General features: G+C 41.4%; 1 protein-coding gene across 6 annotated transcripts in view; it reads left to right on the top strand.

Annotated features, from left to right (window-relative positions):
• Nucleotides 1–27,765, top strand: part of WWP1 (WW domain containing E3 ubiquitin protein ligase 1) — an 86,829-nt gene that overhangs the window by 19,317 nt on the left and 39,747 nt on the right. Inside the window, exons 2-8 of one of the 6 annotated variants that reach the window (XM_055128415.1) lie at nucleotides 4,409–4,504; nucleotides 10,927–11,017; nucleotides 17,390–17,528; nucleotides 18,106–18,230; nucleotides 21,126–21,263; nucleotides 21,352–21,415; nucleotides 24,328–24,512. In XM_055128415.1, coding sequence (XP_054984390.1) covers nucleotides 10,948–11,017; nucleotides 17,390–17,528; nucleotides 18,106–18,230; nucleotides 21,126–21,263; nucleotides 21,352–21,415; nucleotides 24,328–24,512 — 721 coding nt within the window. In that variant the 5' untranslated portion in view covers nucleotides 4,409–4,504; nucleotides 10,927–10,947. Of the gene's footprint in view, nucleotides 1–4,408; nucleotides 4,505–10,926; nucleotides 11,018–17,389; nucleotides 17,529–18,105; nucleotides 18,231–21,125; nucleotides 21,264–21,348; nucleotides 21,416–24,327; nucleotides 24,513–27,765 lie in introns of those variants that run through there. The other 5 variants (XM_055128413.1, XM_055128414.1, XM_055128416.1 and 2 more) reach the window with 5 other exon arrangements.

Raw genomic sequence — 27,765 nt, 5'->3', positions numbered from 1 at the left:
ATCTTGACTGTTGTACTGAGTGCTGTAGTGGAGATGGTGAGCTTACGTCCTTTCCGATGAATGCTTTTCTCAGTTTTGGAGACAGAGGCAAGAGCTTTTTTCTTCATTCATATACTTTTTAGCAGTGTCAGTATTCAACAAACCCAAATGAGTGTTTTAGGTAATCTCTTTTAATAATCTTCCTCTTTGGGATTGAGCATTTTCATCTGAGCATCTGTGTTATGAAGTCAGTTGGCAAGTGCCCACCTGCCGTACATACTGTCTCTCTTGCCCGTGGCACGGCTTCTTTCTACACCCATGCTTTGCCTGAGCAAGACCCACTTAGTCCTTGAACTTGGACTGCCTTGATAGCATTTTGGGGGACCATATTTGTTGGTGAATAAACCTGGGGGTCACTCGTTCATGGCATGTTCTTTGCACCTTTAGGGTATCAACGTGGCTGGTTCTGGCAGCTTCTGTTTAGAGTTTCATATTTGAAACTTAATTTACAATTCTTTCTCAGTGCAACTGAAAAAAAATATTGCTAAGCTCTGGTCTGGAAAACAATCTGCATTCTGTCCATTCAGAATAGAAATAGTTTTGATACTTGGTATCTGGATTTGGTATGCCACGGTTATTCCTGACTTAGCTTCTGGTTCTCTGTCCGTTATTTATTACATTTTGGGGAGATAAATTTATTCTCTGCAGACACGAACCTGCATATTTTGCAAACTGAAAATTCACATAAAACTGACTTATTTGAAAGGGTGTATGGTTACTTTTGCTTTGGGTAGGCATTTTCAACTATTTTTTGTCACTCAAGATGCAGGGCTGGGGAGATACTCAAAGGGCTGGAATATGAGAGGCCCCAAATTCTGCCCCAAGCACCAGGTGGCCTCTTGAATACTGCTGTATGTGGCCTGGTGGGCCCCAGTGCCTTTGGGCCTGAGCAGCATTGCACCACTGAGTTCCAAGCATTAAAGGGTCCTGTCTGCACAGCAGGGCTAAATATGACTGGAAGTGACCCTCAGCCTCCTGGTCAGTGCTTGAGAATATAGCCCCTCCTCTCCTCCCCTCCGGAAAAAGGATCCAAGCGCCCCATCTTTATTAATCCTCTGCCTGTTAACTGTGAGGGTTCTTCAAGTTGCTCGAAAGACAGAGTTTGTAAAGTGCCCCTTTACCGAAAGTGTACATGGCACTCGTAATGTACCAGGAGGGTGACATTCCTGTGTTTTCTGTTATTCCTACAATCTGAGAAATTAATCAAGAATATTTATAAAGATGTCTGTATGAAGAATGGAACTTGTAGAAATCATCCAAATTCTGTTCCAAATAGATCAGTATTTACTTGAAGACACTAGGTAACACTAAGAATATTTGATGATGATGATGATGATGATTTTGTGCGTGTATGTGTGTGTATGGTGTGCGAGAAACACACACACAGAAAAAGGTCCTCATAAGAAAAGCCCGGTGGGAGTCAGAGTAGGAGTTAAAAATAATGTTAATGTATTACTAAAATTGGGAATGATTATGCTTAGCCTATTTTTCTGAGATGACACGTTTGAAACTGCAGTGCTCTGCGAATAGAAAGCAGGAATGACATTGCCACTAAGTGCTCCCGGGGTGAAGGAGAGCCGCGGGGACTAGGCCGGGAGGAAGGGGGCAGAGTGGAAAGCGAGAGAGGGCGGGGGCTGCCGGGGGAGACTGAGGACACGGCCAGTGGGATGTTGGCAGACTGGCGCGAGGGTGGTGGCGTGATGGGGAGGAGCAGCAGCGCCAGGTGTCTGCAGCTCTCAGCGCTCGGCCCCTTGGGGTTGGTGGTGGCTGGGGAGTGTTGGGTAGAGGTTGGCAGTCTGCGGGCTGACAGCAAGTCCTGAGGAAGCTTCTTGTTCCTTCATCGCCTGGTCTTGGGTGTGATACAAAGGACGGACGGACGGTCCTCCTGATGGAGTTTCCTGATGTGAATGTTAGGGTTTAGAGAAATGTGGAGTCAAACAGGATTCTGCTTTATTCACTGGGATTCCAATAGGGAAAAATCTAGTTTGAAAAGGTGAAAGCTATCCAGGGAGGGGCTAGAGCAGCCGCCCAGTGGGTAGAACACTTACCTGGCACGTAGGCACCCCAGGGTCTTTCCCCAGCACCCCATGTGGTCCCCTGAGCCCCGCAGAAGGGATTCCTGAGAGCAGAGCCAGGGGTATCCCCTGAATATTGCGGAGTGTGGCCTAAATCCCCCTCTCACCCCCCCCCCAAAAAAAATTAGGCAGTCTTTATATTGTTTATTCAGGTTACCAGATATCCCAGTGGATGGAATAATAAATTGAGAGGCTTCCTACGGGTGAATCCTCAAATAAGCATTGCTTGGGGAAATGAGGAGGAGCTGGCCATTCCTTTTCATTGCTCCAGTTTCTACATTTGCTGAGATGCCGCTAGTCTCTCTGGGCGGAGGGGTTACCCGGCTGGCAGTGGGCGGAGTGTTTTGCTTTATGGTGCTGGAGCTACCTAGTGCCTGAAACATGAGGCTTGTGCTCTGCCTTTGAGCTACATCCCTGACCCCCAGAATGTCTTTTAAAAATACAAATAGAATCTTGCAACATGAAAGTAATAGTGTGTTGTTTCAGAATTAAACCTGGGGGCCAGAGATGCGGTTGGTGTTCAACCCACATACCTTGCATATGTGAGCTTCTGAGTGTAATCCCTACCTTAATGTTTCAATTGAAAACCTGTATTTGTGGTTTACATTTTGGGAAACAGCTTTTCTGCTTTGGGGTGGTTGAACTGTGCATGTTTTCGGGGGAGGGACCCTGCTTTGTTCATGTGTCTTGGCCACATTCATTGCATTTTAAAACTAGACCCAATTGAAGCAGGAATTTTTGTCTTCTACCATTTTTGTGTCCTTGCCTTTGTGAGAGTTGGGGGTGGGGAGAGCGAGAGGGGGGAGGGAGGGGCGGAGGGAGGGAGAGAGGAGAGAAAGAAAGTTCCTCCCATAGAGATGGGGGCAGTGGCACTAGGGAGACTTGGGACATTGGTGGTGGGAAATGTACGCTAGTGAAGGGATGAGTGTTGAAAAGTTACATGACTGAAATCCAGTCATGAATGACATTGCCATTGTATTCTTACTGTGATTCAATTTTAAAAGTTAAAAATAAAAAATGTTTTTATTTTATTAATAAAATATAAAAATAAAATGAAAAATTTTAGTCTTTATGGACTAAACAATAAGTATGTCTAATAATTATTCAAGGAAGGAAGCTTAGTGCATTTTTCTTTTTTAAAGCCTTAACATATGCAAAAAAGGATTAAAAGGATTAAAAGAAAAAAAGGGAAAAAAGTTGTTTTTAGTTTTTCTTCTGATTTAAGAATGACATTGTGAAGAAGTAGGTAACTAAGATACAGCTTCTGAAAGAATTAGATAGGTCTAGAACCTTGGAAGTTTATTACATTCCTAACTTTCACAATGTTTTTGGCAGTAAGAATGAGCGTTTATATAAACATGAGAATTTTTAGAAGGTTGAACTGGGCATATTCAGTTTCCACGTAAGTGGTCATTTCCTCTGGGCAGCGGTTGTAACTTACTTCATGTGAATGAGTAGCCGGATTGCTCGCCGGTTTGTGAAAACCCAGGCTGTCCTCATTCACGTAGTGGACACACAGTTGTTCAGCGGAACTGGAAATTTAAACATTTTGCACAATTGACTCCAGAAAATCCCCACACTTTTTGCTTGTCTCTTCCTACTCCTTTTCCTGGTTATGGTTAAGATCATCTTCAAAAAAAAAGATCATCTTCATCCAGATAGTAAAGGGCGAAATTTCAGCCGTTTATAATCCTTTTTATAGTTTTTTTTTTCTTTTCCCCCTGGTTACAGTAATATCATCTCCACCCAGAGTTAAGGAGGAAATTTCCGTTGTTCATGATCTTTGTTGTATTGCCAGCTGTCCCATACGCATCGAGTCAAAATTGTTTTTGTAGCCTGAATTTTTTCTTCATACTACTCTGCTTCAATGCACTTGTTACTCTTTTCAGTCTCACCCACCGCTGCCAGTGTTATTATTAAAATGCAAGCCTTTGTTTGTTGCAAACTTCCAGTTTCTTCAGGCTAAGCTTTGAACTATACGTATATATGTATATGATACCATATAAACTGTGCCCCAGGATTCTATACAATTTATATCACCCCGTTTTCCTCTTGGGTCAATAGGTTTTCTTAAAGTTTCTATGATAGAGAAAACATTTCTATAAACAACAATACATTATAAAAATTATTAATGTTTCTACAATATTCTCTTGGAGGATTATGCATGGGGACACACCTCATTCCCTGCGCTCTTCCCTGCGTAGTGTCTGAGGTTCGCGTCCCTTCACACCCTGCTTTCCCTGTCTGCCCCTCCCGAACGGGTGTCACTCTGAAAGCCGTTTCTTTGTTTCTAGGTTTGTCTCCTCGCTAGACTATGAACTCCTTGGAAGTGGGAATCGTGTATCATTCATCTTTATATTCCCAGTGTCTAGCACAGTTCCTGGTACATAGTAAGTGACCAGCAATTTTGTTTTTAATGAAGGCTAAGTTTAATAAACTTAATTTGCATTGATGATGCCTGTGTAGATCTACGTAAGTTTATCTGTTATACTTACAGTAGACAAATAAGGGCGGTTGACCTTTGCCACTGGTGAGGTTCAGTTTCCTGTGAGACAGGGCTAGTGTTCGTTCAGCATTGCTTGTAGTGCTCGGTGGAGAGAGTCCATGTAATAGAGGACTTTAAGTGCATGGAACCTTCATATTGAAATGTATAATTTTATTTGTTCTGAGTCTTCATTTTTAAGGTAGATGGTAGCTCTCTGAAAGCATCTGTGTCGTGTTCTGTAGTCGCACTTCCTTATTAGCAGAGGCATGTGCTCACAAGGCATATAGCCTTCAGGATTAGTTTAGTAAAGACTATGAAGAAGAGCGTGGAATGGAGACCCAGGTATAGAAAGACTTCTGAAAAGTGGATTGAAGGGCTGGAATAATGTAATAAAGGGGAGGCATTTGCCTTGCACACGGCCAACCCGGGTTTGATCCCCAGAATCCCCAGAATATGGTCCCCCAAGCACTGCCAGGAGTGTTTCCTGAGTGCATAGCCAGGGGTCACCCCTGAGCATGCAGGTGTGACCCAAAAAGCAGGGGGAAAAAAAAAACCACAAGAACTGGAGTGAGCAGTCTTTAGACTGATTTCCCCGTCTCAGCTGTTTAAAACTTTTAAAATTCTTCTCAAATAATGAGTCCTGCATGTAACTGGCATGGGTTCAATCCCTGGCACCCCGTGTGATCTCTTGAGTACCAGCATAGGAGTAAACCTTAAATACTGCCATATGTGCACCAATTAGAAGAAGAGACACAAATAATGAACTCTGTCCCTACTTGTCTCTATTTTTCTCAGTTAGATTTCTAACTCATCAGTTAGGCTATTTCCAAATGAATTTATATGTTCACCTAGTCGTAGGCCCATCATTTGCTCTGCAGAGGGAGAGATGCCTTTTTCTTGGGAATTAATTGCATACTATCTGAGAAGGAAAGCCCTGTTTTCTTTCATAGCCTACAGACCTCACTTTTGATGAATTATAGATCAGTATTTATTTTTTGCTGTCTACTTCCTTGTCTGCCATGAATTTAGAGTTTTAAAAACTCTGAAATCTGAGCTTGCCAAATTATCTGTAATTTATGGAATTTAATCTGTGCTGTTGCTCCAGCCCATGGAATTCAATAATTAAAAAAATTTAGGGAACAGCCTCCTAACTCAAGAAAAGGCCAGAGAAGATTGGCCAAGCTTGCACAGTATGTGGAGGCCCCGAGTGTGATCCTGAGCTCCACATCACTTGTCACCCCCGCAGCTGCTGGCCAGGACCCTGGGGGACCCTTGGGCACTGTGTGGCCAGAGGCCCAGGCCCTCAGGAGTGGCTCCTATTTAAAAAAAAAACAAACACTCGAAACCTTCAAACATCTACACTGCGCACGCATCTCTTTAACATTATATCTGTCTTTCCACAGCCCGTGAAGTGTGTGCGTGCTTGCTTGCTTTCCTTTCTTGCGTTTTTGTTGTTGAGCCATCCCTGGCAGTGCTCAGGCCTTACCCCTGGCTCTGCATTTAGGAGTCATTCTTGGCAGGCCTAGGGGACCTCGGGGCTGCCAGGGATCAAGTCCAGGTCAGCTGCATGCAAGGCAAGCACCTTGCCTGCTTAACTGTTGTGCCAGCCTCAGTAATTTCTGCTCAGAATTAGTTTTTCTTTATCTGTTTTTTTTTAAATAGTATTATTTGCTTGTTTTTCTATTGAAATTAATTTTGTTTCATAATTGTTTTGTAGATTTCTAAAAGCTTGCAAAAATCGTGTTTTATCTTAGAGGAAAATCTTGACTCACAAATCTTCGTACACTTTTTTACATTGAATTGAATTTTTTGTTTTGTTCTATTTTGGGGCCAAAGCCCATTGTGCTCAGGCTCACTCTTGGTTCCGTGCTCATGGATCCCTCTTGATGCCGTGCTCATGGATCCCTCTTGGTTCCGTGCTCATGGATCCCTCTTGGTGCCATGCTCACGGATCACTCTTGGTGCCGTGCTCATGGATCCCTCTTGATGCCGTGCTCATGGATCCCTCTTGGTTCCGTGCTCATGGATCCCTCTTGGTGCCATGCTCACGGATCACTCTTGGTGCCGTGCTTATGGATCACTCTTGATTCCGTGCTCATGGATCCCTCTTGGTGGTGCTCAGGGACTATATAAGGTGCCGAGGAATTGAGCCCAGTCAGCTGTGTGCAAGGCAAATGCTCTGCCTCCTGTACTCTCTCTAGCACAGTCTTCAGATGCTGGAAAGAGAACATTGAAAAGTGCAAGGATAGAAAATCTCAGGATGTAAAATCAGATTTTGTTTTGGGCCCACAGCTGGCTGTGTTCAGGACTTAACTCCCGGTAGGGTTTGGGAGACCATACGGTGTGCGAGAATTTAAACCCGGGTTGGCCATGTGCAAGGCAAGTGCCCTACCCACTCTACTATCTCTCTAGCCCTACAACTCACGGTTTTTAATAAGGAAATTATTGTGGTGACATTTTCCCTTCGTGGCTATTGCTGTCCCAGTGCAAAATAAGGTTCTTTATTTGGAATGCAGAAATATAATCGAAGTGTTTCCACACATTAGTTTCTTTAGAGCAAAAGTGTTTGAAGTCGATTTCTAGTGGGCTGCTTGGAGGAGAAACAGCTTAGCATCTTCCCTTTGATGGTTATGTCTTTCGGATGGTTATGGATGGTGCTCCCTTTTGAGACTCAATCCACAGTTCTCCGTGTTTCTGTCATAGAATCATTGAACTATCAGAGAAAATGCGTAGCAGAAGATGAGGTCATGGTGGCCATTAGAGGAATCCCTGTCTTCTCTGTCATTAGGAATTGGAAATATTCCTCGATGACTTGATTAGAGGGTGTTAATCTTGGAGGTGGGGCTGAGGGGAGATGCCCGTACTCAGAGCTCCTGTTTGTCTTTTTTCCCCTCCTCTTCACTGTTATGTCGCCTGAACTTGTTCATTTTGCTAAAGCTATAATTCATTCTTTCTGCTCCATAATGGCTTCATTTGTGGAGTTCTCTGAATTCCTTTAACCATTTTTCTACCAATGAACATTTAAGTATTTGTTTTGTTGCTGTTATGAAGAACGTTTATGTATTGCACAAAAGTACAAATTTTTTAAATTAATTTATTTTTATTGAATCACCATAAATAGATCAATGAGCAACAGGATGACAGTGACAGTGACCATGAATAGAGCATTAAAAAATTGTTATGATTGCATGTCAGTCGTACAGTGTTCCTACACCAATCCCTCCACCAGTGTAATTTCTCAGAAAATGCCCCCAGTTTCCCTCCCACCCCTTCAAGTCACATCCCCCCACACCAATCTGCCTCTATGGGCAGAATTCTTGGTTTCAGGTTCTTTTCTTTCAGTACTTGAGTATGTCATTCCATTCTCTTTTTTCCCCCTTGTGTCCCCTCTCCTTCTTGCCATTTTGATAAACGTGTGTTTTGTTGCTGTTCTCCATAGACTTATGTTCCGTGATACTTCTTAGGGGCTCCGGAGTCTGACCGCCCCCACTCTTTGTTAGGTTTCCTGAATTGCTTCAGCCACCTCTTCCCCTTTCCCTCTTTCTTCTTCGGAAATTGCCGATTCTGAGGTGGTTCCTCCTCAGGTTGTCAGATAAAACTTAAATTTTCTTTGTTCTCCTCATAGCTTTTTCCTATTGCTTCTTCTTTGTTAACGATATTGTGGACCTTCTTTTCAAAGTTACTGACTTAGTATTCTGCTTTTTTTTATTCTACTACGAAGACTAAACTACTGGTGTTTTTTTCACTCCTTCATTTCTGCTTGAATGAGTTCTTTAAATTTTTTTCCGACTCTTTGAACCACTTAATTCATGTTCAGATTTTCCCCCCAGATTATTGAGCATCAAGGGGTTATTATAAATCGTCTTTGGGCAGCTTTGGTAGATCTGATGTCATTTAGCATCTTCTCGATTTCTGTCACCGTCTGTTGATGAGGCTGAATTCCTCCTCTCCCGTTGCTCCTCAGCTCAGGGAAGCCTCCTGGGGGTGCGGGCTGTCCCCGCAGCAGTTTGGCGCTGCCTGGGCGAGGGCTGCGGGTCCTAGGGACTGCTGCTTCCCCGGCGGAGGGGCCCGGCCTGAGTTTCTTCTGTGGCAGCTCAGGGGTTGCTTCCTCTAACTTGCACTGTGGTGTCTCCTCTTCCTCCAACAGCTTCTCCTGTTCTCTCCGTTTCGTCTCTCCACTAGGCATTCTCTAGACTTTGGCTCACAAAAGACTTGCTAAGACTGGGAATTAATGGGGGAGAGAAAAAAATCTAATCCCCCCCCTTCAGAATCAGTTTGGGTCTGTCCGTCGTCACGCCTGCAGTCAATCAGTCTTTGTCACTCCACGACCAAGTCCTACTTATGCTCATTTTTACGCTGGGCTTACATCCTGCAGTGCCCAGCAGCACATGTGTCTGTGTCACTGTTCATCCTGGGGTCACTGCCTCTGTCATGTCTCCATTGCCGTAGTTGTCAGCGTCCATAAGATTCTAGTGTACCTTCAGAGCTCTTGCTTCCACCCCCGGGCCGGGAGGCCGTTGGTGGCAGAGCAGTTCCTCCTGTACGGATCTGTTTCCGAGGATTCAGATTTTTTTTCTCATGCAAAAGAACGGCCTGTGTGTAATCAACAGTGTCTACTAGAATTACGTTAGCCAGAGGCTCTGTTGAGTTTCGGGGCACTGAGCAGAGAATCTAGAACCTTCCCTGCAGAATGAGAGCATTGTCCTGAAGGAGAGCTTCTGTCATCATGGATCAAGCAACTCCTTATCTTTTCCTTCTAACATACAGACATTAATATGTATATGAACAGAATGTACACAGTCCTGAGTAAGAGGGTGTGTGTTTGAGTCTTTATAGAAGTATGATGTGTCCCTGAATTTGGAAGAAGACTCTTAAGTGGAACGTAGAAAAATTTTACCAACAGGGAAAGAATAAGATAAGCATTAAATTTTATTATTATTTTTCAATCTTCTCCAGTCTGCTTTGATTTGTTAGTTTAAGGTTAGATAGAAGACCACCTCTAAATAAAAACATACCATATTTGCTGACATGACAGATAGTGTCAGGCTAGGTACTGGATTTGGGTAATTAATAAAAAGGCTTTATTGGGTCAGTTGAAATATAAATATAAATGACCAAATCTATTAGATCATCTGTACTGGATAAATTCTTGGATTTATTATTGTATGGCTATTAAGGTGCATTTGCATGTACTTAATGCTGGTTTGATACCTCACATGACCTGGGTGCAGCCTCGGGGGCCCCCAAGCACTGCCGGGCGTCCTGGGTGACCCCACACCACAGAGACCAAGAGGTATACTGCGTCCTCAGGCCTGAGCACCACCTCAGGGACCCCCTCCCGCCCCACAAAACAGAAGTCCACACTGCAGTGTAAGAGTGGGAAGGGATACCTAGTCAGGCATTTCAGGGAAAATCAGTGTATTTTGCATTATACATTTTTTTTTTTACAAATTCATTTATAGAGTTACATGTAAAATATAATTTTTAAAGTCTTAACTAGGGGCTGGAGTGATAGCACAGCGGGTAGGGAGTTTGCCTGGCACGTGGCCAACCCGGGTTCAATTCCTCCATCCCCTTGTTGAGCCCGGCAAGCTACTGAGAGTATCTCACCTACACGGCAGAGCCTGGCAAGCTACCCATAGCGTATTTGATATGCCAAAAACAGTAACAACAAGTCTCACAGTGGAGATGTTACTGGTGCCCACTTGAGCAAATCACTGACAGAGCTACAGTGCTAAATTTTTAAAAACCCAACTGGACTGTGAATATTATAATTGGGGTGTGCACACCTGGTGGTGTTCAAGGGCTACTTCTGACTCTGTACACGGGAATCACTTGTGGTGCTGCTGGCGGGACCCTGTTGGGTGCCTGGGCCTGCCCCTGGGTGGTCTCGTGCAGCATACACACCTACCCGCTGTGCTGTCCTCCAGCCCTGTTGTGACTGACTTTACTGCTAGTTGACTAGATGATTTGGGGAGCTAGGCGGATCACACTCAGTGGTACTCAGGGCTTATCCCTGATTTTGTGCTCTAGGGCCCTCCTGGTGGGGCTTGGGGGGTACCATACATATTTCGTTTCAAGGGATGGAACCAGACTTGGCCACGTGCAAGGCAGGACCCCAACTCTCTGTCTCTCTGGCCCTAATAGTGAATTGTTGGCCATATTCTCCCGGACTGTTTATCGTGCTGTTTTAAGTTTGCATGAAGTACAATTTATGATGGGTCGAAATTACTGCTTTGCATGGTTTATTATTTTATACAGCTTAATATTGAATGTGATCATCTCCTGGCTAATACTTGAATGAAGGGATTTTGTTTGTTTCTATAGGTTTAGGCTGAGTGTCGGGACATGGCCACTGCTTCCCCACGGTCTGACACTAGTAACAGCCACACCGGAAGGTTACAGTTAAAGGTAACTGGTAAGTGATTTTCATCAAAGTTTAAAATAGTGATCTTCTGGTGAAAGTTTTCAAAAAATACTTCATTTAGTAGATCTTTTCCAAGGTATTTTTTTCGTATAGGTTCATGTTATGGTCTGTTTGTTGGAATGGGCCTTAACAGTGAAAGTGCCCTAAGATATATTTTATTTATTCAGTAAGTATTTATTGGAACTGTTACATGCAGGGACTGAAGCAGTAGCACAGCGGGTAGGGTGTTTGCCTTGCACACGCCAACGCGGGTTTGATTCTTCCGTCCCACGGGGAGCTGGCTAGCCTATGCCTTGCGGGTGGGATACTCTTGGTAGCTTGCCGGGCTCTCCAAGAGGGATGGAGGGATTGAACTCGGGGTCAGCCACATGCAAGGCAAACGCCCTACCCACTGTGCTATTGTTCCAGTCCTTTCCTGGTATATTTTTAAAAATTTTTTTTGTTTGTTCTTGGGTCACTCCTGGCAGTGCTTAGGGTTGACTCCTGGCTCTGCAGGCAGGAATGACTCCCAGCGGAGCTCAGGGGGACCGTGGAGATCATCTTCCTTGACCCCGATGATTTATAATGTGAAGTATCTTTTCATATCTTGTTGGCCGGTTTTGGGTTGTTTTTTTTTTTTTGTCTTTTTCGGTTTGTTTTTTAAATTCTTTTCTGTGTGATACAGCCTAAAAGCTTTTGGTCCATTTTTAAAATTGATTTGTTTGCGTTCTTATTCCTGAGTTAAACTGTACTTCGGACAGTGATTATCAGCCACTGTCTTTTGCAGATGTCTCCTGCCATTCTGTGGCTTGTCTTCTTCTGATAGTGCTTTTTTTCCCCTTTTTGCCGTTATATTTTAGATACTAATTTCTATTGTTAATGATCAAGTTTCATGCGTAGTGTTCCAATACCACACCCTCCGCACACCCTCCCCTGTCCTGTCTGGGTCTCTTCACCATCATCCCAAGGTTCCCTCCCTTCCGCCCTCGTCTCACCCCTTCCCCGCTGCACCCCATCCCCAGGGTCAGCACTGTAGGTCAGTTTTCAGGGTCTTTTGCCTTTGGCCATTTGTTACTTCCTTATTGATGTTAATGTTTCTTTATGTTCCTCACCTGAGAGTACCCATTCCGTAGCTGCCCTTTTCCTTCTGGAAACTTCACACCACGTGCTATTCTCAGACCCCATCCACTTCGCAGCAAATTGCTTGATTTCGTTTTTTCCTTATAGCCAAGTAAGTATATTCCATATTCCCGTGTGTGTGTGTGTGTGTGTGTGTGTGTGTGTGTGTGTGTGTGTGTGTGTGTGTGTGTGATATGTATACTACAGTTTCCTTATCCAGTCATCATCTGTTCTTGGATACTCAGTTTGTTTTCAGATTTGACTATTGCGAATATTACAAAGTTCTGCATTACCTGGGTTCTGTGGGACTTTGCTCATGCGTGAGGCTCGGCCCAAGCATGTGGAAAGCGGCCAGGAGCACGGAGGTGGTTGGGTAGTGGAGGCCTGCTCCCGGGGCTGGGTCCCTTGGGCTCTCACCCTCCCCCCTTGGGGCACCGTGAGTGAACTTTGTGATCTTGGACTCTGGGCTCAACGGGACCCAGAGCAGAGATCCTCTGCCTGGGTCACACCCATTAGCCACCTCCTGCCGGCGCCAGATAACCTCCTCATCAGCCACCCTCCAGGGGTGAGAGCCCTCCCCGCCTCAAGGGACCCAGCCCCAGCAGCCGACCTCCACTGCCCAGTCACTGTCACGCTCCAGGCCGCTTTCCACACGCTTGGGCATGCAGCCCGAGCTTGAGTGATGGATGAATGAACGTATTCCTGGACATATCATCATAGAGGGAAATAAATATATGTGCCTCTCGGAGAGCCCAGCAAGCTGCCGAGAGTATCTCACCCGCACGGCAGAGCCTGGCAAGCTCCCCGTGGCGTATTCGATATGCCGAATACAGTAACAATAGCAGGTCTCATTTTCCTGAGCCCGAAAGAGCCTCCAGTCGTTGAGAAGACCAGTAAGGAGAAGCTGCTGAAATCTCAGGGCTGGAGTGATTGGAGATGTTACTGGCGCCTGCTCGAGTAAATCGATGAGCAACGGGGTGACAGTGATACAGTGATTATGAATATTGCTAAGTAGACATAATAGTGTAAATTTGACTATTTTTGCAGAACATATGTTTTAATTTTAATGAAGTGCAGCATATCAGGCACAATTTCATGGATTTTACTTTTTAAAAATTGTATCACAGTGAGATACACTGTTAAGAGTTGTTCGTGAATGAGTTTCAGTTGTGTAATTCCTACAGTTTCTACACCCACCCTTTCACCAGTGCACATTTCCCACTGCCAGTGTCCCCAGTTTCCCTCCTGCCACCTCCCTCCTACCCCAGCCTGCCTGTGGGCATCCCTCTCTCTCTCTCTCTCTTTCCCCCCTCTGTCTCCATCTCCCTCCCTCCCTCCCTCTTATGATTTGAATACAGTTTCTGAAAGGTTATCCCACATATCATTTTACCTCCTTTCATCATTCAGTTCTTGTCAGAATCATCATTTCCAGCTATTATTGTCATAGTGGTCCATTCTCTGTTCTAACTGCCGTACTAGCCGCCCCCACCCCCCCATGGTCCAGTCCTCCTGGTCCCTGTTTCTACTGTCTGTGAATATTAGTCTCATGAGTTTTTTTTTTTTTTTGCTTTTTTTGGGTCACACCTGGCGATGCGCAGGGGTTACTCCTGGCTCTGCACTCAGGAATTACTCCTGGCCGTGCTCAGGGGACCATATGGGATGCTGGGATTTGAACCCGGGTCGGCCGCGTGCAAGGCAAACGCCCTACCCGCTGTGCTATCTCTCCAGCCCCATGAGTTTTTTTTTTTTAATATCCTACAAATTAGTGTAATCATTCTGTCCCTCTCCCTCTGACTCATTTCACTCAGCATTATACTCTCCATGTCCATGTATAAGCAAATTTCATGACTTCATTTTTCTTGGCAGTGTGTAGTATTCATGCTATAGATGCATCATAGTTTCTTTAACCAGTCATTTGTTCTCTGGTACATGGGTTGTTTCCAGGTTCTGGCTTTTTGAAAAATGATAGTGAATATAGAAGTGCAAATGGCCTTTCTGCATTGTGCTTTTGGGCCTCTAGGTCATATTCCCAGGAGTGGTATTGCTGGGTCATATGAAAGCTCAATTTCTTGTTTGTTGAGGAATGCCCGTATTGTTTTCCAAAAGAATAGACCACTTACTTTGCTAGTTGGCATTCCCACCAGCAATGAATGAGAGTCCCTTCCTCCGCTGTCTGTGCCAACACTGGTTGTTCTCGTTCTTTTGGATGTGTGCCAGTCTCTGCGGCATGAGAGAGAATGAGATGATATCTCATTGTTGTTTTCATTTGCATCTCCCTGATGACTAGTGATGTACAGTATCTTTTCATGTGCTTTTTTGCCATTTGTATTTCTTTTTTGAGGAAACTTCTGTTTATTTCTTCTCTTCCCCCCCCCCCCGCCCCACCTTTTTTTTTTTTTTTTGATGGGTTGGGTGTTCTTTTCTTGTAAAGTTCTACCACTGCCTTATGTATCTTTGATATTAACCCCTTAATCAGATGGGTGTTGGGTAAATAATTTTTCCCATTCTGTGGGCTTTCTTGTGTGCTGGTCATCATTTCCTTTGAGGGGCAGAGGCTTCTCAGTTTGTAGTCCCCTTTGTTTATCTTTGTTTCCACTTGCTTGGTCAATGGTGTTTCATCTTTGAAGTTTCAATTGTCTGGAGGGTTGTGACACTACATTTTCCTTTATGTACTTTATGGCTTCAGGTCTGATACTGATCTTAAATCCATTTGATCTGACTTTTGTGCTTGGTGTTAGAAAGAGGTCTGGGTTCATCCTTTTGCGTGTAGCTTCCCAGTTTTCCCAGCACCGCTTGTTAAAGAGACTTCCCTCGCTCCATTTCATATTCCGTGCTCTTTTATCAAAGATTAAATGATCCATATACTTGAGGGTCTGTGTCAGAATGTTCAGTCCTATTGCATTTGTCTGAGAGTCTGTCTTTATTCCAATGCCATGCTGTTTCATTACTACCACTCTTCAGTACAATTGCAACTTAGGAAAGGTGATACCTCCCATCTTTTCATGGATCTTACTTTCGTGTATCTAAAAAAGTCATTGCATACCCATGGACTCCTATCCCTTTGTATTTTTTTCTGTGATCTATTTTGAAGTATGTGTGGTGTGTGTGTGTGTGTGTGTGTGTGTGTGTGTGTGTGTGTGTGTGTGTGTGTGTGTGTGTGTGTGTGTGTGTGTGTGTGTGTGTGTGTGTAGGGTATTACAACTGTGCTTCGACTCCTTTACTTGAGCATGAGGCTGTCCCAGCTGGAATGGCGCTCTCTATTGAAAGGTCTTCCTGTGCTTTTTATATCATCCTGTAGTGACTGCCCCTGCTGTCACGAGGTAGATAGGTCTTGTCCACCTTGAGAAAATGCTGGGTACCTCCCCAGCAGGCCTGGGGGCTCAGCGCTGGGACCTCATGATGCTCTGCTGGTCAGGCCCGGTGATCCTTGGGGCCAGCTGGTCCACATCTTCCACATCTGGCAGCTTGCAGGCGGGCAGGGCAGGGAAGCAGCTGCCGTGCTCCTGAGTGCAGGACATCCCCCAGCCCTTTGTGCTGTCTCCCTGCTCCAAGGCCACGTTGGTTTCCATTCAGAGCGAAGAATCTTGGTTGGGCACTTTGGGGAGAGGGGTGCTTGTGCCTTTTTTGTCGCTATAGTAAAACTGAATTTAGAGTGGTTTGAAACAGAGAAGAATGGGAATGGAATTTACAGAATCCCTGATAACATAACAGTCCTTTATGTATATCATTCATTACTGATTGCTTTTCATTACCAGTGCTTTAATACTATAAGATAATTTGTTTCCTTCGAGTTGCCATTACTGTTCTTCAGATAATAACTGGGGACTATTCTGTTTCAAACACTATTAGGGCTACAGGATACACAACATATTTTGCAGTTTATTTGTGTTGACTGTTTACGTTACCATTCTCATTACAACGGGAGCGTCCCTTCGCCTGTGTGGAGGGACTCTTATCTCTTTCTCATCTCAGAACAAAGATGCTCTTAGGTGATTGATGAAATTGCAATCAGAGGTGGTTACAGTTTTGCTAAATTGTAATTACTGCTTGCTTGCTAGTACTTGGCACTGAAATTACATATTTTCCATTTCAGCTGTCATAGAAGTTTAGTTTGAATTAAATCAGCCTTCCTTCAAATCTGGGGTAAAATATATTGAAGAGTCACTTTCTGTAAAGGATTATGATTAACTCTTATAGTGACATTTAAATTTTTTTTGTTTTAAAACAGCAATTTTTTTTGAAACCTACTTCCTAAAGTTTTTTTAAGTGCCAAAGTTTCATAGTTTCAGATATGCAAGGCTTGAATATGACCAGGCAGAGCTGTTGATTGGCATGTTGAATGTGAAGAATTTTGAAGTATGAGACTGTAGTTTTGAATTAAAATAGTTAACAAGGATATCGAGACATCTTTAGGTAGAGATGTAAAGATGGGCTTCCTTATATCACTACTGGCAGGAATCTGAAACAGTCACTTTAGAAAATAGTCCAGCAGTTATCAGAGTTATTATATCACCTAGTATTTTCACTCCTACGTACGTGCCTCCCCAATTACTATGATGCTATTAATGTTCATATTAGCCAAAAGTGGAAACAGTTGGTATAAACTGTTGAATGTATGAAAATAAAAAGTACTATATAATATAGTGGAATATTATTTGTCATATAAGAAATAAAATTGAAACTTGAATATACCTTGAAATGTTACAAGCCTTTATATATAAACCTTTCATGTATAAACTTTGAAAATATGCCAGGTGAGAGAAACCAGTTATCAAAAGGGCTGCATACTGATTCATACAGCTGTGTGAATTGTCCGCAATTCTCGGCCTTCAAGTGACAGAGAATAGCTTAATAATTGCCTGAAGTAGTGGGGAAGAGTGGGTAAAGGAGACCTCGGGGAAAAACATAGGACGTCTGTTTACTGGTGTGGGATTTACGAGACAAGTATGTTTAAGATTGATTGTAGTGATATTTTACAATATACTAAAGCAAATTTACATGTATTTATTTTAATATATTTTATATAACTGAATGTATTAAAACTGTTGACTTATGTTGGTTGAATGGGTGGATTACATTACATGTGAATTTTATTTTGTTGACATGAACTTCAGTTTTTTTCAGGCATAATAACCTTTAATGTGTTTTTTTATTCCATCAATAAGAACAGAGCACAAGAAGTACAAATCCAATTGTATTGATTTCGTACAAAATGATGCTTTTTGAGCAGTGTTTATTTTCTAGTGATCGTCATGTTTGTTTCAGTTTCTAGTGCCAAACTCAAAAGAAAAAAGAACTGGTTTGGAACAGCAATCTATACGGAAGTAGTTGTAGATGGAGAAGTTAAGAAAACAGCCAAGTCCAGTAGTTCTTCTAACCCCAAGTGGGACGAGCAGCTGACTGTGTGAGTATCTCGGCAGGTCTCCGAGGCCCTGTCCCGGGATGGGTGTGATAGGGTTCGGCGTGCTATGCGCTCCTTTCCGTCCAGCCATGGACAGCGTGTACGAGCCAAAAACCATTTTAAAGAGACAAACATAATAATCCTTACTTGGCCATATAAAATCATTTTCATATAACCATCTTTTTATCTTACTGTCTTGTAAAGCTGAAAACAGAATAAGTAATTTTGCCATTTCTGTGACCTAGTGTTATAAACTTGTATGTTGTACGTAGTGCTATTGATTGTCTTAAAGCTTTAGAAACTTGTTAAATTAGAAATAGTATTACCAAATGCCAGTAATCTGCAATAAAAGAAGTAGTATCACATTTTATAATCTAGATGTATTGCTAATTAGAAAAAAATTTAGCTATTTCAGTTCAAAGAATATTGTTTTTATTTATAAATCAAATAGTTTCTGGCTAAAACATATTTTTCTTTAAATAAACTGAATTAAAGGCCTTTAAACTTACTAACGTAAATGATTTATTAGGGATTATAATTTAAAGTAATGATAGCCTATGTATTTATTAAACTTTTGCAGAAATGTGACCCCACAGACTACATTGGAATTTCGAGTTTGCAGTCATCATACATTAAAATCAGATGCTTTGTTAGGAAAGGCAACAATAGATTTGAAACAAGCTCTGTTGCTACACAATAGAAAATGTAAGTTTTCTGTTCTAACCTTTGTTTCTTTAAAATTTTATTTAATATAAGTAATTTTGTACATCAGAACCATAAATCTTAACACTATTGTAACCGTGTTATCTAAACTATGATAACTATAAAAATAAAAGGAGGGAAAATTATTTACTACAAAAATGTTATATTAAATATTTTTAAAGCTTTCCATCAAAAAAAAAATCCCCTAAGTCCCAAAACAGCTTTATTTACAACACTTTGAAAACACCCCAAAAAGCAAATGAAATAATAATTAGTTTTGTTTTTATAAAGGAAAATTTCAGTTACTACCTAAGATTACTTTTACATGGCATTATATGGATAGGGAATATTTACCATCAGTTTTTCCTGAAGAATTACAGATTTACAGAGTGATCTCAGCTCTCCATGAGTACCTGTTTACTACTAATTATGTACTTACATGCTTTAAAACAAAGATAATGATTTAGCCCACTGTTACTTGATTAATAACAGTTTTATTTGTATAAAATTGCTGATAATGTTTTGGCTTTTTTTCTTTTGCATATGTATAATAATTGGGATCATTCAGTTTTTAGTTCTGCTTAGTCCTCTAAATGTCAGGTAATTTGCATTTCCTTGAATAATTCAGTGGTAGCTAGTTTTTGTAATTTTTTTATACATAAACTATGTAGGAGTTTTATAGTACATCATGTATTGTAAATTCTCTTCACAGTCTCTGGTGACTGGGCTGGGAGTTGTCAGCACATGCCAGGCTTGACTTTCCTGGGACACTCACATACTCAGCAGTGCTGCCTGCTGGAAGTTGGTCCCCTTTGGTTTCGGTGTTCAGAGGTCCATGTGGCATGTTGAGGATTGAACCTGTGTGAGCCATGTGCAAGGCGAGCGCCATACCCATTGTAATAGTGTCTACCGCCCCACCGCCCTTCTTTGATCTTGCTGCTTTCGGTATTCTATTCCTGTCTCTGGCTTTCACCATTCTGATTTTAGTGTATCTCGAAGTATTTTTATTTGGTCTCCCTTGGCTGGGACCCTGCAGGCATCTTGAGTCTGGGTGCAGGCACTCCTCAAATCTGGAGGCTGCTTTTTCTTCCACTGATGCTTCTTCATCAGAATTGCCTTCCTGTTCCTCAGAGATTCAGATGAATCTTTTTTTTTTTTTTCTTGTTGAATCACATCCAGCGATGCAGGGGTTACTCCTGGCTCTGCATATGGGAAGCTGAGAATCGAACCCAGGCTGCGTGCAAGGCAAACAGCCTCCTTGCTGTCCTATTGCTCCTTCTGATGACTCCCAAGTGTGAACTCCTCCCACATTTCTGTTACTGTGGGGTTTTGTTTGTTTTTGGGGCTTCCTGCATCTCATCTCGGAGCTCACTGATTTTATCCTGTTTCTGTTACCCCACCTTTTAGGCCTTCCTTTGAGCATTTTTGTTCATGTCCCAAACTCTGGTTGTGTCACTTCTTACTGTGTTCACTCATTTGTGCCCTCATGCTTTCTTGTACTTGCACCGTTGTTTATTCGAGCTCATTAGACATCCTCATCTCGTTCTCTCTGCCGCCCTTGTGGTAGAGGTCATCGAGCCAGTGGTACTGGTTGAGTCTTCTGAAAAACTCTCCTGAGCAGTGTGCTGTGCTGCAGTGCTTCCCGTCGCGCGTGTTGTCGCCTGGGATTGAACCTTCCTCTTCTTTCACGCACGCTTCCCCAGCAGGAAGCCCTCTGAGGGGACCGGCTGTGCCCTGCTCCCTCCTGACCCTGCTGGAGCTAGCCCCAGGAGTTTTGTACATCCAGGTGTACTAACTAGTTGTTCAGAGTTGCGTGTGAGGATTCCAGGAAGGCCTTGGGTGTCACTGACTGTCCCACACTGGCTGTAGTTTAAGGTTCTTCGATTTCTTACTCCCTTTTGAGTGTTTGGGGCAATTAGTGTTGGAACTCGCATCAGGCTGATGTTGGCCTGGTGTGGTCTGGGCAGCTGAGCCGCTCCAGGGTGACGGCGGTGCAGGAGTCCCCCGGGGCTTGCCTCGAGAGATGGAGGAGGGGTACCCTGCTGCCAGCTTAGCCTTGATGGGGAGGAGCTTGCGGCGGGGTGTGAGGGCCCGTCGGGTGAACGCACCTGCGGCTCCGCACTGATGAATTCTGACATATGTTCTTTGAGATGGAAATCGAGCACAAGTGATCTTGCATTTAGGAATTTAATATTCTAATATTAAATTAATATTCTAATAATAGGAAGGATTTGGCCTTATATAAAAATAATCGCATGGGTGTGGCTCCCTCCACCCCAAACATGAGCGATCGTCACAGTGTTTTCAGTTTATTGCATGCTTGCTCTACGTCAGACTTGAGCTTTACGACAGTCCTTTTAGATTTATGCTCTTGTTTTTGTTTTGTAATTTGGAAACTTAGGTTTACAGTGTAGAAGTACTAGAGCTGGCAATAGAACTAAACCTCCTGATTCTAAATGCAGAAATTTTGTCTGAATTATGTCTTGTGTTGTACACTGGGGTGAAAAATAAGTTTAGGTATTTGCTGCTCTTATTACCTGAGGTACATTTCATATTGTTTGAAGTTTATTGTTTTGTGTGTCTGGTTTTGGGGTTTGATGGTTGTGTGTGTGTGTGTGTGTGTGTGTGTGTGTGTGTGTGTGTGTTTGTCTCTCCAGACTATAAAGTTTATTGTGTTGTGAAGGTAAAGGCAGTTACTCAGTTCAGGTGTAAAAGGGAACAATCTAATTATAGGATAGGTGTGTCTGTTAATGATTATCTATTCATTAGATAATGCAAATAATTTCTTGCACTTGTAGCTGTGAAAAATAGTATTAGGGTAATTATTAATATATAGTTTTGATTTCTATAACATTTGTGTGTGTGCTGAAGCTTTTAAATTAGAATTTTTTTTTCTAGTGGAAAAAGTGAAAGAACAATTAAAACTCTCCATGGAAAACAAGAATGGCATAGTGCAAACTGGTGAATTAACAATTATGCTTGATGGATTGGCGATTGAGCAAGAAAATATAACGAACTGCAACTCATCTCCGGCCAGTAAGCTTAATTTTTACGTGTATTTAAATTTTGAAGGGAAAAATAAATCAGGGGTGTATAAAAACTGTTTCTTTCTTGTTGTTAGTAGAAATACAGCAAAATGGTGGTGCCTTACATGAAAATGGAGAGCCTTCAGCAAGAGCAACTACCAGGTAGATGATTTTTATGTTTGAGCTAAATAATGTTGCATTCCCCTTATGAAGTATTTCATTTTAATCTCATTGGTATTTGTATACAACTTAGAATATTCTATCGAAACATCACATTGAAATGTTAGGAAAGTAGCTTGTGTGAGTATAGTTTCCTCAGCCAGAGCTGCTCCTGGGCTCTTCCTCGCTGACACAGCCCATCCTGGGCTGCAGGCAGTTTCCATGACCGTGTGCAGCCAAAGGTCGACTTTCACTTAATGCATACAAAGCATGCACTAAACCCACGGCGGTATCTTTTCAGCCTGGTAAAGTAGGTTTTTTTGTGTTTTTTATTTTGTTTTTTGCTCTTTGGGTCATACCTAGTGAAACTCAGAGGTTACTCCTGGCTCTGCACTCAGGAATTACTCCTGACGGTGCTCGGGGACCATATGGGATGCTGGGGATCAAACCCAGGTCGGCCACGTGCAAGGCAAACTCCCTACCTACCGTACTATCACGCTGGCTCCGGTAAAATAGTTTTTTAAAAAAGTAACAGCTTTGTTAAGATGCGCACATAAATTTGCCCTTTTTAACTATACATTTCAAAAGTTTTTCAGTTACAGTCAAAGAGCTGTATGCTCGTTACCACAAACTAGTTTCCGCAATTTCTGATCCCCCTCAAAAAGAAGCTCTTTAGTGCCGAGCATCTCTCCTTACTCTCTTTTCCGTGTAGCTTCCCGTCTGCTCTCTGTCTCGGCAGATTTGCCCATTATCACCATTGCATATCCACTTTATCAAGCCACATGCGGCCTGTTTTTCTGGTTTTTTTGCTAATATAAATGATACCCATGACATGGCATATGTAAAAACTTAACTTTTTCTTATGAAATATGGCCCATTAGAATTTGTGTCTTAGCATTTCTTATTACTAAATAGAATCAGATCATGTGGAAAATGGATATAAATTGCTAATGAGTGGCAAGAATATTGCTATATTGTGACTTCTTATAATAGAAAAAATAGGCTGATAATTGCCAGATATGAGTTTTGCATAATTATAGAGCTACTAATATCTCTTGAATCACCATTAGTCTTGAAGAGAGCACTTGGACAAATATATCTTATAGATATATTTGACTGAAATAAATGTATTGTCTTTATTATCATTTACATTGAGACCACAAGGACTGAGAGGGTACTCATTTTTGGTGTGTGCGTATATGTCTTTTAACTGATTTTTTAAATATAAACTGGTTTAAAAATAAAACACTACCAATTTGAAATCTAATGTTTTTTACATAGTAATATGTTTTGAATCAGAGATCGGTCTATATCACTAGAATTTAATGTTTTTTGTTGTATTTTTACTTTTTACTTGGGCTTCTTTATCATTCTTGCCAAGAAGAAATTTACAATCAGAAAAGACTTCTTCAGGCCTTTACTGGACAGATTTTCCTGACCACTTCTTCCAAATATATAAATCACAGGATAAAGGAGAATGGCACTCATTCATCACTTTGTTCATTTTTTTTTTTTTTGGTAACCAGTTGGTGCAAGTTCCTAGTTCAGCTCAGAATACTAGCCATGCTCATGTGAAACTGTCATTCTACTGAGATAAAGGGAGGGAGTCAACAAATGAAAAACATGAATGAATTAATCAGAGGTAGAGGTCTTAAATATTACTAAATCCTTTAACAAGACTTGCTGAGAGAGGGAAAACATGAAACCTTTTTAAAGAGAGGATGTTAAAGAATCATCTTTGAGTAATCATTGTCTAGGCTCAAATTTAAAAGTTCACCACCTGTGTAAAATTCTGGGGAAGAACATTTCCAAAATTCTGAGGGAAGAGAAATACTAAGGACAAAGATTCCGTTTATTTCCAGTAAATTTTTGGTTCCCATGTTCTCTTTATAATATTAACTTCCCAAAAACAATGGCGGCCGTCAATATACTATTGCTGGCTCATACAGGCATTTGTGATAAACATATGAGACTTCCCCGTGTGGTTTCAGCGTTCAGTAAAAGTGACTGTGCGTCTGCAGCAGGCTGAGCACGGAGAGGTTGCAAAGAAAGAGAGCAGGAGAGAATGTCTTTGATTGTTTTGACTGTAGTAAGAAGTTTACATTTATGCCAGTTAACCCAAGAGAAAGACATAGTATGATTTACTTTGAGAAGTCTAGGTTTGTGTTGCTTAAATTAAACACAATATGGTTTAGTCTCTTGTCATTGTTATTGGGCTATCCTTGGCTCTGCCCAGGGGCTGTCGCAGTGTCAGGTGCTCAGGGCTGAGGTTGAAGTTGGACTCCCTGCATGCAGAGCCTGTACTCGCACTCTGGCTCTCTGAGTTCTCACTTACATGGAAAAATTACCAAATCTGCTCTGTGTAGAAAAGCCTCATCATCTCTTAACGTGATAACATTCTAATTCATACCCACTGGCTGTAAGAGTTAGCATGCTTGTAGTTTTCTTTTTTTAAGTTAATTTACATGGCGTACATTTTTCTGAGGTCAAAGACTTTCTCCTTATTACATAATCATTTTGGTGTCAGTGTATAATTTATAATCAATTTTAACACTTTCTGAGCTTGTTCAACAAGATTGATGTACTTTTAGCATTGATGTTTCTAAATTTTATGGTCTTTTAACAAGTATTTTGGAGCATTTTAAGTAAGATAAAAATATTCTTAAGCTTAAAAATACACGCTTTGATCATTGTTTTTGAGAAATTGATTTCGTTGTTAGAATATTTGTCTATCTCAATATGCATTTAAAAGACTAAAAATAATTTAAACTTTAATGCATAAGAGCCATATCTTAGTTTACTACTCTTTGTCACTTTGCTTTAATGTTAAGAAATCAGTATTTCATACAAAACTTCTGTTGAAACGTTGTTTAATTGCATTTAACTCATTGAAGTAAGGCATCTTTTTTTTAAAGGTTGGCTGTTGAAGGTACTAATGGAGTAGATAATCATGTACCTACAAACACCTTAGTCCCAAACTCATGCTGTTCATATGTAGTTAATGGAGACAACACATCTTCATCTCCGTCTCAGGTTGCTGCCAGATCTCAGAATACACCAGCTCCAAAACCACTCTCCTCTGAGCCTGCCAATGACACTGGTAAGCAGAGCTCTGCACTAGAAGTTGTTTCTGTATTTTTTTAATAAAGGGAGAATTCGATTTCATGTATCTCTACTTCTTGCACTTATTGTAGTCTTTCTTAATCATCAGTTCTGTGATACAAGTTTAAAAATTACAGTGCCTGAAATTTTTTCTAATATTTTGAATTTCCCTACATTATTTTGGAAGACATTCCAAAAGTATATTGAGAGATCCCAACACATTTCACAAAATAATTATTATATGAGAACTGGGACCTATGACTAGAAGGTTTTTTAACAATTAGATATCTTTCTTTCATACCAAGAATTCTAAAGAAAATAAAAATCTGCTCATTCATAAAACATTGAACTTTTAAACTATAAGTTCCTTGTAAATTCTTCAAGGTAGCTCAGGGAAAAAAATGTCTTTGTGTGATCAATGGCATGAGTATATTACATATTGTATATAGCACTATCATTGTGTGAAGAATGGTAGACCTAATTTTATTTTTCTGGAAGTAATCAGATAATGGGTCAATTATTTGTCTACTCTAAATTTATAAAAAGTACATTAAACTTCCCAAATGCTTTTTTCAGAAAGACACTGACACCATTGTATTTAATTTTTATCGTTGCTTTCTATCTGAATACGTACAATTGGAGATTTAGCTTTTCTTCCAAAAAATACTTGTTTAGTGGAGTGGTAAAGTTGCTAAGCATACAAAGAAACATAGACAAGTAAGCAAGATATGTGTTCCAGGGAGAACACGGCCTAGAAGAGCAACGCCACTGTAGAGTTTCTTACTCTCTGGTTTGTAAGTGTTAAGTGGACACTTTGCATTGTTGGTGATTTCATTTCCTCCATTGTCATACGTATCCTGAGATGAGATTTCAAGTTAAAAATGAAACACATTGGGACCGGAGAGATAGTGTAGTGGGTAGGGCACTTGCCTTGCATGTGGCCTACCCAGGTTCAGTCCCCCGCACCCATGTAAATGATTCCTGAGTTCAGAACAAGGAGTGACTCCTGAGCACTGCTGCGTGTGGCCCCTAAGCCAAAATAAATAAAACAGGGAAGTGAAATGTTGATTCTGTTGTAATTCCATAGATGGTCACAGTTGCTGGGGAGACCTAAGACAATAAGAAGAAGAATAGCAGCTAATACTTATGCTGCTCATATTCTAAATATTAGATACTTAGTTCTCCCAGTAACTCTTTGAATATATCCTAGTATTTATTCTTGGTTTTCTCATGAGGAGTAAAGCAGAGAGGTCTTTAGACCTAGTAGAAAGAGAAGAATTGACCTTTATGCTTCTGCTGCTTTTAACTCTGCTTTTCGGTTCACTTGAACATGTTCTTATAGTCTTTAAGTTGTAGTGTAATCTTAAGAGTGAGATAAGGTTTCTGGTTTCTGCTCATATTTCTTCAGCCAACTTAGTGATTGTGTTTTCATCTCAGTTAGTGGCCTTTGCCAAATAGTCCATTTGTCATCATCCCATTGGGTAGTTTACAAAGACTTCTGGAACTTTCTGTGTTGGTAGCAACCATTTAACCATTGTCTTTTTTAATGCTCTCTAATCCCTTAGTAGGAGGATGAATTCAGGTACCCTTTTAAGAAATTATTATCTCGTATATGGTATAAGGGCAAAAATTGTGCTCTTTGTTTTCTAAGTAAAAACTTAATATAAAATGTATTTTCATTGTTGGAGTAAGGTAGAACTGTGCCTATAATTTATAGCAAAAAAATCTTCTTAAGTTCTTGACCTGGCATTTCAGAATCCCCAAATCTTTAAAATTAAGTTGTTTTTGAAAGTGTGTGTGTGTGTGTGTGTGTGTGTGTGTGTGTGTGTGTGTAAACTCATTTGATGACAAAATGACTAAAATTCACTTAAAGGTATTTGTAACTTATAGGTTAGTTGTATTTAATGACTGTAACTTTCAGATGTGATCTGTTGTTTCTATAATATATGATATATTTACTATATTACCTTTCTCAGTTCTGCCAAGTTATGAATCCTGGAACATGCTTGATACGAAAGCTTTTAACTAAGGGATTTGAGGCCTGCATTTTGGCATTTCCAGCCATTGGTTTCTTTTTATGAGACACAGTATTGTAAATAAGGACTTTTTCTCTCCTTTCTGTTCTTTTGAATCTTGATTAGAGGGACTCATCGGATAGGCGCTGTTGCCTTGAATGGTGATTGTCACTCTGAACTCAGCCGTGGGCACTCATGATTGGGGGAAGAGTAGATTTGGCCTCTAGCGAAGCACATTCAAATCCTGACTCCCCCAAAGATCTGAACTGTTAAGTGGACCTTTGGGACAAATTTAATATTCGCGTAATTTTAGCTCCTTTATAAACATTTATAATTTTCACTCAAGATTCAATTCTTACAGGATTTTTTGATAGGGTAAATGAAATCATCAAAAATATGTCATAGTCCTTGGATGGTAGACAGGTTTTCTTTTGTCTTTTTATTTTAAATTTCATTAAAAGGTTATCCATAGTTGTAGACATACCATGTTCCAGCTCCAGTTCCTCTGCCAGTGTCAGCTTCCCCCACCAGTGTCCCCAGGTGACTTCCACCCGCTGCACAGCCTGCCGCCTCGACAGGCATGCTTTCAGGCTCGGTTGTAGTTTGGATCTCGTGTTTTCAGTGCTCTTGACCTATCAAAGTACCTGAGGCCTGACCACCAGCCCTCATTACTTCCCCTTGATTTCATCTTTTCTCTATTCGCCTCCCTAGACTTGGGGGTGGGGGTATTCTTGGCATCCTCCCTTAAATACATTCCATTCCCTCCTCCAGTTATTGTGTATACCACACATAATTGCCGTCATCCTGTGATTGTCCCTCATCTGGCTTACTTGTCTTAACGTGGCAGTGAATTCCATCCATGTTGCAGTGAATTGTATTATTTCAGCATATCTTCATGATGTACCTATCTGTCGTTGGACACCTAGCTTGATTCCAAGCCTTAACCATTGTACTCCTTACTGCAATAAGTAGTGGTTTGCGTATGTCATTTTGAAAGTGGATAGGTATTTAATAATAATTGTTTTTAACCTTCCCAGCTCCACCTTTTCCCTAACTTCGTGTGAAATGGCTTTTTAAAAGCATATTTATTAGATGCGTTAATAAAATTGATGCAAGCTCAGTTTGGCAAATTCTGCCCCCTGCAGTGCTTAGGATTACTGCTGGTTCTGCACTCAGGAATTACTCCTGGCAGTGCTCTGGGAACCATATGGGATGCCGGGGATCGAACCCAGGTTG

The sequence above is a fragment of the Sorex araneus genome, chromosome 2 (genome assembly GCF_027595985.1).
Source record: "Sorex araneus isolate mSorAra2 chromosome 2, mSorAra2.pri, whole genome shotgun sequence".
In the NCBI taxonomy this organism is placed as follows: Eukaryota; Metazoa; Chordata; class Mammalia; order Eulipotyphla; family Soricidae; genus Sorex; species Sorex araneus.
This window is presented reverse-complemented; position numbering and strand designations above follow the sequence as displayed.